The sequence below is a fragment of the Notothenia coriiceps genome, unplaced genomic scaffold (genome assembly GCF_000735185.1).
Source record: "Notothenia coriiceps isolate Sejong01 unplaced genomic scaffold, NC01 NC01_scaffold00033439, whole genome shotgun sequence".
NCBI classification, from domain to species: domain Eukaryota; kingdom Metazoa; phylum Chordata; class Actinopteri; order Perciformes; family Nototheniidae; genus Notothenia; species Notothenia coriiceps.
In genome coordinates, this window is record NW_011366140.1 from 1625 (window position 1) to 13178 (window position 11554).

An 11554-nucleotide genomic window follows, 5' to 3' on the forward strand; every position below is an offset into this window, starting at 1 on the left:
TGATAAACTAGAAGTTACCTTATCCACAGATTCTGAATCCAATATGTTTTTCCTATGTGGAGGAAATGTAAGCTGTCATTATGTCGCCACCTGAGAAGAGAGAGGATGTGCGTTTGTTTGTCTCTGGTGTCTCGTATTTCCTGTGTAGGTGTAATTATAATATAGCGTCATAATATGCAATGATTGCTGTATGCTGTTTGTACTGAGAGACTGGTTGTTGTTTGTGGTACTTTGCGTATCTCACGTTGTCCCACGAGCACCGCCGGTATCGGCACTGATGCACTTTGGTCTTTTCTGCATGACGCTATTGTCTCAAACTTTTTGTTAAAATAAGACAAAAAACCAAGATGTCTTTGCCTTGGTACTTCAGTATCTTGGAGGTCTTTTGTTGTCACTAAACATCGATACTGCTGTCGGTCCCTTGTATGTAACGGCCACAGTCTGTGCATGAAAAGCGCTTTAATGTTAAAATGTCTTTATCAATGTCACGTATGCACCGTGCTGACAACTCACAATGTGAAGGAAAGCGCTTGAGGGAACACTGTGTAGTAACCACAGATATATATTCTTATTTCTGTTCGTCACTGTCAGGAAGGAAAACTGTATCATCAGCACAAAGAGTATTTCTAAGAAAATCACATCAAATGTTAACAATAAATTATTTCATACTTTGTACTTTTTCTATCTTTGTTTGCTGTATTCTGTTTGTCCGTTATAAAAGCACATCTGACTTCTCGTTTAGACATCAAATCAAACATCAAACCACTTTCTTTGAACGATACAACACAATTCGTAACACCTAAAAAAACATTACAGGTTAAGGCCGTTAAAGCTACTTTGTTATTATTTTAAAAAAGCAAAACACCTGTTGTTGGTAGAGATATGGTGTTTTGTGTCAAAGACAGACGCTTTGTCCCACAGCCATCCGCCCCAACTCCCCCCCCAAACAGAAAACACACGTTAAAGGACGTTATTGAATAAACCAAGTATTAAATGTCAAAGACAACAAATACAAACAATATAATTAATGGATAAAAAACATATATAAATCTACATCCAATAATCCGACATGTGAATTTTGCCATTTCCATAATCCTGTCACATTTTTCACAATAACTCTTCAAGGTCACAGCTGGTTAGTTCCCAAATGGATGAAGGAATATTCTTTATATTCTGTAAAAGGTATCGTGTTGAGAGTTAAGTCCGTTTCATCTCGTCTGTTTTTCATCTGCATGTCATTTTGTATCAGAACTCGCGTTTCTGCTTCTCTTTCTGGATCTTTTCCAAGCCGACAGGGAATCCCTGAATTTCCCCCTCTCTGCAGAGCTGGCAGATCCCTCCTCTCTCTCTCCCTCCTCTCTCCTTCCTCCTCCCTCCCTCCTCTCTCCTCCTTCCCTCCTCTCTCCTTCCTTCCTTCCTCTCTCTCTCCACCTCCCTCCTTCCCTCCCTCCTCTCTCCACCTCCCTCCTTCCCTCCCTCCTCTCTCCTTCCTCTTCCCTCACTCCTCTCTCCTCCCTCACTCCTCTCTCCTTCCTCCTCCCTCCCTCCTCTCTCCTCCTTCCCTCCTCTCTCCTCCTCTCCTCCCTCCTCTCTCCTACCTCCTCTCCTTCCTCCTCCTCATTTGATGTTCTGCATTGCAGTGCCAGCCCTCCTCCCTCCTCCCTCCCCTCCTCTCCTCCTCCTCCAGGTTGATCTCTGCAGCAGTGAACAAACAGCAGGGCTATCCTCTCAGCCTGACACTAAACATGCCTGCACAGCCTCCTTTTCCTCTTCCTCTTCCTCTTCCTCCTCCTCTTCCTCTGCATCTCTGTGTTTTCTTGAAGCCACAGCACCCTCTACAGAGCAGACACACACATCACAGTCCGCTGAAGGATTTATCTTACCTTCAATTTCATTTTTTTTATGAATGAATGAAGAAACACAAACATACTGCGTTTCATTAGGCGTCAGAATCAACAGCCAAGTGCAGAAGAAGCTATATCATCTTGTTTCGGAAAGAAAACTGTAAATAATTTTAAATGATCTTGACTTTTGAAAATACATATATGTCTGTGATATAGTCGTTTAAACCCGTCTCTATTTGTGAACACTGCTCCAGTTTCTGCACCTATCTGCAGATCATGTACTTAAGTCCTGTGCTAAACTTTGTTCTTCTATTATTTTTATTTTACTAACCAAACATGATATTCATTTTTGAATATTATATATTTTAAAATTACACCTTAACAGAATATAGACCATCCTGACGTACAAATATCTCTCAGTTGAGCAACATCATAGTTTGTGTTTTACATATTGAATATTACTACTATTGCCAATACTACTCATATTCCTAGATAATGATTACTTGTGTACATTTGCTTCTGGCACAGGAGGCTGCTTTAACTTCATAAAGCTGATAATACTTATCAAATACTTGACTTTAAGTCAGCGGTTATAAAGGTTTTCTGTATTCTCCCTGCGGAAAAATGTATCTTTCGCCTTCAATATTCATAACTTATTTATTGATTATATTTTATATCAGTCGGCTGAACCTGTAAATTCACAAGTAAGTGAAGTGAACACAATTAATTAGTTAAATCATTTACTAACTAACATATTAGTGGACTACACTAAAGTACAATAGTTTAGTTAATTAGAAGAAAGTGAAAAAAATTAATTCTCTCAAAATTGTACTGTTTCTAAATACCTTACTGAAGATATTTAAACTACAAGTTATTAGTATTGTCACTTTATTGATTCATTATGCTACATCTATAAATAAGTCAAGATTTAAAAAAGAAATAAACAAGAGGGAAGAAAGGTTTGATATTTGGAAACTGAAAGAAGATTGAACTTTCTCAGAGGTTCTTTAAGGAAGCAGAACTTAGTTAGAACAATTGTATATATTATTCAGTGAAAGTGTAGATGAAGCGAAACTTCATCAAACATCTTCCACCATCACCACCACCTTTTTATACCGGTCAGTGCCTGGCGTCATGGCAACAGGTGCAGTCTGCTCCCTGATTGGCTGTGTGTCCTGGGATCACCCGTTGCCGTTCGCAGTGAGAAGTGCTGAGTGGACCCTCCTTTTTTAAAGGCCCCACCCGGCCGCTGCATGGCCTCCTATTATTGAGCAGATTTGTTTTTGCGTCCGGGCTGAAGCTTCTAGTGCGAGAGGAAAAAAGTGCAGCGGGGATCATATATGTGCCTCAGCAGGGACGCCGGGGGCATAACCTAACAAATGTGTGGGGTCAATTGGTAAGGACTGCTTTCTGTTGTGTTCCTGAGGTAGGGAGTGGAGGTAGAGGACTGCTAAGTTGTGAGCCGAGGTGATGGAGAGCGTGGATGTGGATAACATCGGCTGGGACTCCATGTTGAAACTTTTTAAACGTGTTCACTCCATATTTGTTTAGAGCCTCACAGTGAGAACCTGGACTCTTGATGAATTTAAGGCAAGTGGTTTGGTTTGTCGGTGGTGTTAAAGTTTCTCTACGGCTCTGAAAAACAACTTAGTAGTACCTCTATTCTCTGATGTTTGTAATAATAAATGTTAAATGTTATTTAGATTACTTAGTTTTGGGATGAATGGTTCTTTGCCTGCTGATCGGACGGAAGGGACGATTGTGACGTTGCTGATGATGATCTGCCAGCTTTCTGTTAGGTGACTCAGATATTAAGAGTGAGCGCCGCTCGATGTAGCTGCTACAGGCCGGACGGACCAGGACAATGTCAAAGTTACCGGGTTCCTCTGGTTCTAAGGACGTCGGCGAGCGGTCGGTAACAGAAAGAAACAAAGATGGCTGCTGTGGAGGAGGTGGGGTTAGGGTTAAGTAGGGAGAACTGATAGCATAGAGAACTTGACATGACAAGCATCACAGGGTAGAACAGGAAAGTAGGATGTTGGGATTTTTGATGAGAAGGTAAGGTACTGCTTTTATTCAATAGAGAGGATTTCTCAAAAAGGAAACTACCATGGAAAGTGAGGACCAGAATGAAAAGAAAATTCGGAACAAAATAAAGCAAGTCTAACTGTGAAAGGTCAAAAAGAGGTCAACAGGGCGCCAAAGAAACCCAAACCTGAAGAGGATTTAAAGATGGCCGCTCACAAGGAGAAGAAGAAGTCAATTTAAAGTGAAGATGCACAGGAGAAGTTGAGGAGAAGACAAAGCCACTGGAGACAATCATGAGGATTAGGAACAGGATGAGGGCGAAAGGGGGGGGTCAGGGTGGGGGGGTTGGCAGGGTCAGCTACACAAACCATTTGTCCCTCGGTACATTTAACATCGAGCCCCGCAGGCGACAACAATGGCGTCAGCAAGGCCGCTCCGCGTCTACACGTTGCTAGATTTCTCTCTGGCTGGGTGCAGTGTGCTCGAACAGCACAAAGGTTTATCGTGCTCAGCAAGTCTCAGCTCGTATAAAAACACAAAGGTCGCAGCTGCTGCAGCGGCCGGCTTTTTAGAAAAAGGGCTGTTTGTGGAGAATGTGACGTTTCTGAAGGAGGCTGAACGCTTTTGCTATGGTGCTTCGGTGAGGAGAGTTACTGGTTGAGGTACTGTCCTGCTTTCTAATCCGGGCTCATCGGAAAAAAGAGCGTGTGGAGGTGGTGTGATTGGTCGGGTGGATCTTCGGTCATATGGCGTGGAATCCCGGAGTTAAAAGATGACAGATGTTGTGACGCGAACAGAACGTCACGTCTACGATTTAATTTAGTATTACGTTTGTAAATGTAAATATCAGCATTTCCTGTAGTCGCTCTGGCTTTTTAATAATAAATAATTGGTGGTACCAGATTTGTTCCTTTTCTTTGTTTAAATAAAATCTCTCTAAGGGTATTTTGAGAGCGAAATGCCTCTTGCAAGGCCAAAAGTATTTTTTGTATTCGGCCCATGATCTGGATCTGCTCCAAAAGTCATGGGTTCTTTAGTTTCCCTTCCACAAGGTTTGAAGTACATCTCATCGGTGTTTTTTCCGTAATCCTGCTGACAAACAAACCAAACAGAAAAGATGGTTCACCTTTGTTTTTCTCCTCCCTAATTCCTAACTGTCCGTGCACAAAAAGCAACAACAGGAAACGCTGAAGTTTTCAAAAATCTCCGTCCGGCGGCTTGGCCTAATATATTGGTTGTTTCTGCTTTCACTCATTTAGTTCAAAACATGTATTTTCTTCTGTCAGATTCAGTGAACAGATTTAGGCAGCTGGGGGAGTTTGTTGATGTCCGTTGGCTCGACTGGCAGCAGAGATTATGTGGTTGCTCAAATATCAGCTTTGATGTTGTTTGTTTTGTTAAGAAGCACAAGGCATTGATTCTGTAATGTGAAAATTCACATAAAACTGTGAATGTAGACTTTAGACTATACACTTACATTGAGGTTTTAGTTCTTTGCTAGACTGCATGTGTGCTAAAAGTAATTATATGAAGTTAATGATTCAATGTTCGCCATAGTCTTAGTTTAGCCTCTTTGCAAGCTAACTTTAGCTCATTAGCAAAAACGACAAAGTCTAGCTCGGCTAATTTCATCAGTTCTTTAGGTACTTGGTCATAAACTAAAGTATTCGAAAAATATAAATGTTGAAAGGGCGACAAGAAAAGTCAACAGATCTTGTCAGGGACAGTAAACGTCACCAGTCTGTCTTTAGTTTAGCTGACGGGACGTGAAGCAACAACTGCAGCCAGTAGCGTAACGTTAGCTTTTACTTGTCTTTTACTTGTTTTTATTTTTTATTCAACACAGTCTCACGGCATTTCGTGTTATAGTCACAACAATTAATCTATTGATTCGTGTTCGCCAACACGATTCCCCCATTTTCTTCGTGTCACACAGAACGATTTTAAAAGTAATGTAAATAATAACAAATTAGAAGGAAAAATAGATTTTTTAAAAATACAGATTTCAGTATTCTGACACAGACATTTTTAGAAGCAATGTATTTCTATTGGTAGTATGTTTCGTGCCTGCACCAAATAATAACAAATTAGAAGGATTTTTTTTTTATTTTTTTTTTTTATAAAATACAGATTTCAGTATTCTGAGGCTCTGAGCCCCATTTCTTTTCCTCGCGGACGGCAAAAAAACTCAGACATTATACAATTTAAAATAAAAGGGATAGGGTTAGGCTTAGGGTAAGATATTGAGTAAGAAAATGTTTTTATGAACCACACAGCTTCTGGTATTCCAAGACCCGACCGGACAAAAAGACGTGGTGCAGGCACGAAACATACTACCAATAGAAATACATTGCTTTTAAAATCGTTCTGTGTGACACGAAAAAAATGCGAAAATCATGTTGGTGACACGAATCAATAGATGAAATTAATTTCGTGACTATAACACGAAATGCCGTGAGACTGGGTTGGGCCATTGCATTTACCCTTCAAAGATCAGAAGTAGTGTTAACTTGCAAGGTTTCTCTTTCAATACTTAATTCATAAATGTATCCACAGAGCTCATTTTTGCAATAATCCAATATGCAAAAGAAAAATCCTATTGGCTTTTGTTTTAGGGATCCAGCGTGATGCTAACTTCCCGGTTGGCCTACGAAATTATGTTACCCCTGCACCACTCTGTTATCTGTATGGTGAATAGCTAGTACACAGAGAGCATTAAACCCTGCTGGTTCTGTGGATGTCCCGGCTTTACAGGATTTCTGTTGTTCATACAGGTTTCCCAAGGGGACGCTACTGAGAAGCTGGCTCACCAAGTCGCGGCCCAGGTTGCTGCTGCTCATCGCAGGGTTGAAGAGGCCTCAGGTGACCCTCATGAGGAGGAAAAGGATGAAGCGCACAAAAGTAGCAAAGGCCACGTAAGCGGTAAATATGGCTTATGTTGCATGGAGGAATGCTGAACCCCATCATCAACACAAACCCAGGAAGTCGATAGCGTTAACTGAAGCAGCGACCTTAGAAGTTCACTCTGTCACCTTTGAGTCTCTTAAAGTGTTCATCTTACCTGAGGCTTTACAAAAGCTCAATAATGAGGGAAAAAGTTTGGATTTAGGCGACAGGTCATAAGCATAGAACAAGCTCAGTTTACAAAAACACCCGTGTACGTGGAAATGTATTTGAAAGAAGATGGTCCTATGAGTCAATCCTAACTAGAGTGATGTTAATGGGTTGTTATTGATGCAGAGAGGACATTGCTTAAGTATATAGGAATGAAATATCTGCTGGTAATGGCATACATATTTTTGGTAGGCAGTACACAGAACGTTAAAACAAGACATATACACAGCCCTAAGGTAGACTTCTAGGTACTGCTTTCATTTAGATTCAGTCCATAACAACTGTTGAACTAGTTGTGTCTTATATTCAGGCTAGTCTTAGATGATGGGTTTAACTAGCCTAATAATGACCTGAAACATGAGACAGGATGCATTGACCAACACCAAATGTTAACAGTGTTCTAGTTGCCTAAGCATAACCTCACACCACACTCAGCTAGAAGAGTTAAGATTTAATTTTTAAAATGCATTATTTTTCGTAGTTTTCATGGGGTTTTGTGTTCAGCTTGTGGTTGCTAAGAAAGATGTTCAGCTCTGAAATCATGAACATTTTCCCAAAGAAGTTAATCTTTTTCCATACATCTTTTTCTCCGTCTGCTTCTTTTCTCATCTCAGTAAAAGTAAACAAAGAAAACAGTCTAAGTGAAAAGACTAACCTCTTTGTGGTCCATCAAAAACCCAACGTTCCCTCTCTTCCAGAACCTGCAGTCGGATGCCGCACTTCACTTGAGACCTTTGAGGGGAGGGTCTGCTCGTTAGATATGGAAGACAAAGAAGAGGGAGACCTGTGTGTTGGATCTTTGCCCCAGCAACAAACTATAATCCAGGGATCACAAAACAGGGTGAAGCAAGAGGACGAACCACAGAGATTGAGACCCCCAGATTAATCCGGATTACACCCACAACCTGGACTACAACTTCACCCCCTATTCAAATATGCACCTGTTTTGGCTCATTAGACTCTAATGACTGTAGCTTGTACTTCATTCCTATCCAAAGACAAACTGTCCCTGTGTTTTTAGTTCAGCCTGTTTCAGCTTTCCAGCTCCGTGTGTTTTAGTCTCAGAAAAGTCAAAACCTGCTGCTGATTGAAGTCTGACGAGACGCTCACTGCTGCCTCACATTCTTCGGTCAGATAATAATTTAACAAGTAGCTTTAACTATGGATGTTTGATGGGAACTGGATACGGCGCTGTCGCTCAACCTTGCTTCCAATTATTCCCACCGGCCACTTGTGGTGTTGAAAGGACACCTTGCTTTGCAAACAAGGTCTTTCTCTTGTGGATTTTTCAATGCATGGAGGTTTTATATTTCTGTATCAAGCCGAAAGAAGCAATTTTAAAATCTTCAATGTAAAGTCTCCGGGAAGACCAAGAACTTGCGGGTAGTGACAGCGGGACCACATTTCACAAAAGTAAACTCAGAAGCTATAAAAACTATTTTGGCGTATGTGCCATGCAAAATGCCTTCGCTTATCCAGTTCTTATATATCTATTACCTTCAAACAATACGAAAGCATCACATGACATACACCACAAAATGTGGATGTTTTATCGTTCAACTGTTGCCGGTATTAACATTTGTAATGCAGAAATTCAGACACTGTAATGAGAATTTAAGGTTGCTAATCGCACCAATCACGATTTAAAAAAAAACTGAAAAAAGTGGGTTAATTTGATTTGCTGTTGTTGCTGGACCTCCACTCGAGGAACGTTAATTGACTTATAAGACACATGTGCAAACTGGAGCTTCTGGGTATTAGACAAACTTAATGTGTTTTTCTTTTCATTTTATTTTTCATAAAGTTGGTAGAATACGTTTTGGAACGAACCGCTTATTTTGTGTGCGTTTGTCAGTACATTGTGAAACCAGCTTCATGTGGGAGGTTTGAACCTCGCTTTGCCAAATAGATAATATTTTCTTAGCAGCCTCAGGAAATGGAATTTTCAGCAGCTACCAATGTTGGGAAATTGAAATGGCATCCAGCCAAAAATGTCCTTTTACTAGTATTTGACAGAGAGTTGTGTTGGTTGAGAGAGGTCCTAGTTAATCACCATGTCAGATACTGGAACGTCATCAATGGGAACATCTTTAGAAAGAACTGGGGCTTAATGGTGTGCTTAAAACTAGTTTGATTTATTTGAAGCATTTAATAAAATGGAAATGCATTTTTCTTTTGACCAAGTCAAGCCTTCAGTCTCATTCTGTTCAACACCACCTGAGTGTTTCAATGAATTGCCACATTTTGGGGTTTTACAATCAGCTAACTGTCAACTTTTCTGGTGTTAATGTGCTACTACTGGGACTGAGTGTATGTGACCAGTGAGAAAGGCAATCCTTCAAATTCAACTGTCTCCAGATCGCCACTCTTGAGGTGTTCGTCTAGTGTTGTCATGGTAGCTGTATGGCAGTCATATGGTAGAAGTAATACTCACTTGGCTTTTGATTCACAAACTAATAAAACACATTCATCATGTTGAGCTGAAGCAGTAAAAGCAAACATCTCAGCTTATCTGATGAATCTCTATTTCAGGCTTTTTAAATCCTTAACTTCCATCAAAGCGAACCGTGTCTTTGTTAACCATTTCGACCTGCTGTAAAAAAAAGTGTTTTTCAAAAATTAAACTACAGACTTAATTTGAAGTGTCTCTGAATATTTGTATTGGTTTAGGATGGATAAAATAAAGATCCACCAGCACATTCAGAAGGTTCTGGATATCATGACAATTGGGTGTTGAAAAGTCATAGCATGATGAAAATGTCATGAAAAAGTTATAGTATAATATTAACTGATATATATATATATATATATATAACATGAAGTGACCTAATTAAAAGGATTTGTTTACTAAAATAAAGAAACATGATTGTACCTATAACCAATGTTAATGCACCGACTCAGTCATAACAGTATAAGGCACGGGTACTGCAGTAAACTCAGGGCTGGCATGTTAGAATAGGAGTCACTTATTGTTAATAAAATACATGTTTTTTATCAAAATCCACAGAAATCACGTTAGACTTTTGTTCGTAGAGAAATCCTCCACCTGATTGGCTGATCTGACTCGTGACGCAGATGATGTAGTGACTGTGCTTTCATGAGGAAAAAAACAATGCATCTGTGAAAATTAACTTCTCTATTTATTAATTACATTTCACAATTAAATAAATTAACTTCATTTACAGTATATTACAAACAACATTTTCTTCATACATGATGGCATTTTAAATTAAACCATTGTCAGAGTCCTTGTGTTTTTAGGAGAGTGAACACCATCAGCTTCTACTTTGCGGTGAGTTTCTGTTGAATGTTTCTGTATCTCAGAAGCTCCTCCTCGGAAACTGACGGCTTGAAGTTATCCAACGCTGAAGAGAAATCCTCAACGGTGACGAGGACAGGAGATTCCTCCGAGTCCAGACCTGAGAGACAGGAGAGACAGGGACATTACAAGCCAAGACAAACTGTGGTGCTTTATGACAACCACACACAGGACTGATGCTTAGAAAACGTTTAAGTCCACTTCCTGTTGGACGTGGGTTTTTAGTTCAGTGTATTTTGTAAATTGTGTAATTTGTTATTTGATTTATTTCAAATGTGTAAAACAATAATTTAAAAAAATGGTAATGAAATTTAACATGAGAATTATGATATGAATACAAAATTAAGCAGTGTCAAATTGACATACAAAAATATTACTAATTTTAAATTATATATAAACAAATTATTTACTTAATTACACATATCCGAAAATATTTTAAATGTTGTATCTTCATAATTTTTTAATACATGCTTCCTAAAGGTGGGGTAGGTAATTCACTTCAGAAACACTTTTTGTTATATTCCATGGAACGCTCTTAACATCCAGATAGCAATGAATATATTAAATGCTTTGACAATAAATCCATTAAAAATGTCATCTGTGGAAGCCGTGGTGCTGTAAAAAGCACGACCAATCATCTGAGCCGGCCCGGCTAAAATAACTGGATGGCCTACCTGCCTGTCAGCCTTCCATCTGTGCACAAACTTACCTCGTGCCCTCATTGGTCATGTGCGCGTTCGTGTGTGTTGGAGGAGGGGCTCTGTGAGGAAGTCTGAAGGAAGGGGCAGAATCTTTTCGGTTGCGTATTTTCAAATTCTAGCGCACTCGAGCTGGTTTCTCCATTATTACCTACCCCACCTTTAAGTAATATTAAGCTGTATTTTCTTGCTGTAGCAAACACAAAGTTCCCCTCTGTGGGACGAATAAAGGTATTCTGATTTTCTCACCCTCATCGATGAGAGAGATCTTCCTCTTGATGGCGGCCGTCATGGCGTCTGAACACAGAGCGTACAGGTCGGCGCCGGTCATGTGATCCGGGCAGCGATCCACCACCTGCTGCAGGTCCACCGCAGAGTCCACCTGGAACCTGAACACAACATTCATTCATTTATGTGGAACACAAAATCTTCCAAAACATCCACATAGTTGATTCAAAGGTCTTAATGTCATGTGTACATAAGCTACAGTGTATAATGGCAATGGAAATCTTATGACCCGAGCTCCTCCAACGATGCAACATATCTCAAAT

The 11554-nt window shown here is 40.0% G+C and overlaps 1 protein-coding gene and 1 long non-coding RNA gene across 2 annotated transcripts in view; one reads left to right on the forward strand and one right to left on the reverse strand.

The window, feature by feature from the left end:
* The window catches only part of LOC104961582 (uncharacterized), a 10752-nt gene extending 1582 nt beyond the window's left edge, over positions 1-9170 (forward strand). Inside the window, exons 2-3 of the long non-coding RNA XR_800111.1 lie at positions 6647-6794; positions 7685-9170. This is a non-coding gene — a long non-coding RNA (uncharacterized lncRNA). The remainder of the gene's footprint in view (positions 1-6646; positions 6795-7684) is intronic.
* An 851-nt stretch (positions 9171-10021) lies between these two features.
* LOC104961583 (peroxisome assembly factor 2-like) lies at positions 10022-11506 on the reverse strand. The gene is made up of 2 exons (XM_010789898.1): positions 11253-11506; positions 10022-10405 (listed from the first exon to the last, which is right to left on the reverse strand). The coding sequence occupies exons 1-2, from the start codon at positions 11407-11409 to the stop codon at positions 10269-10271; spliced, it is 294 nt and encodes a 97-aa protein (XP_010788200.1). The 5' UTR covers positions 11410-11506; the 3' UTR covers positions 10022-10268.
* Between the last annotated feature and the right edge of the window lie 48 nt (positions 11507-11554).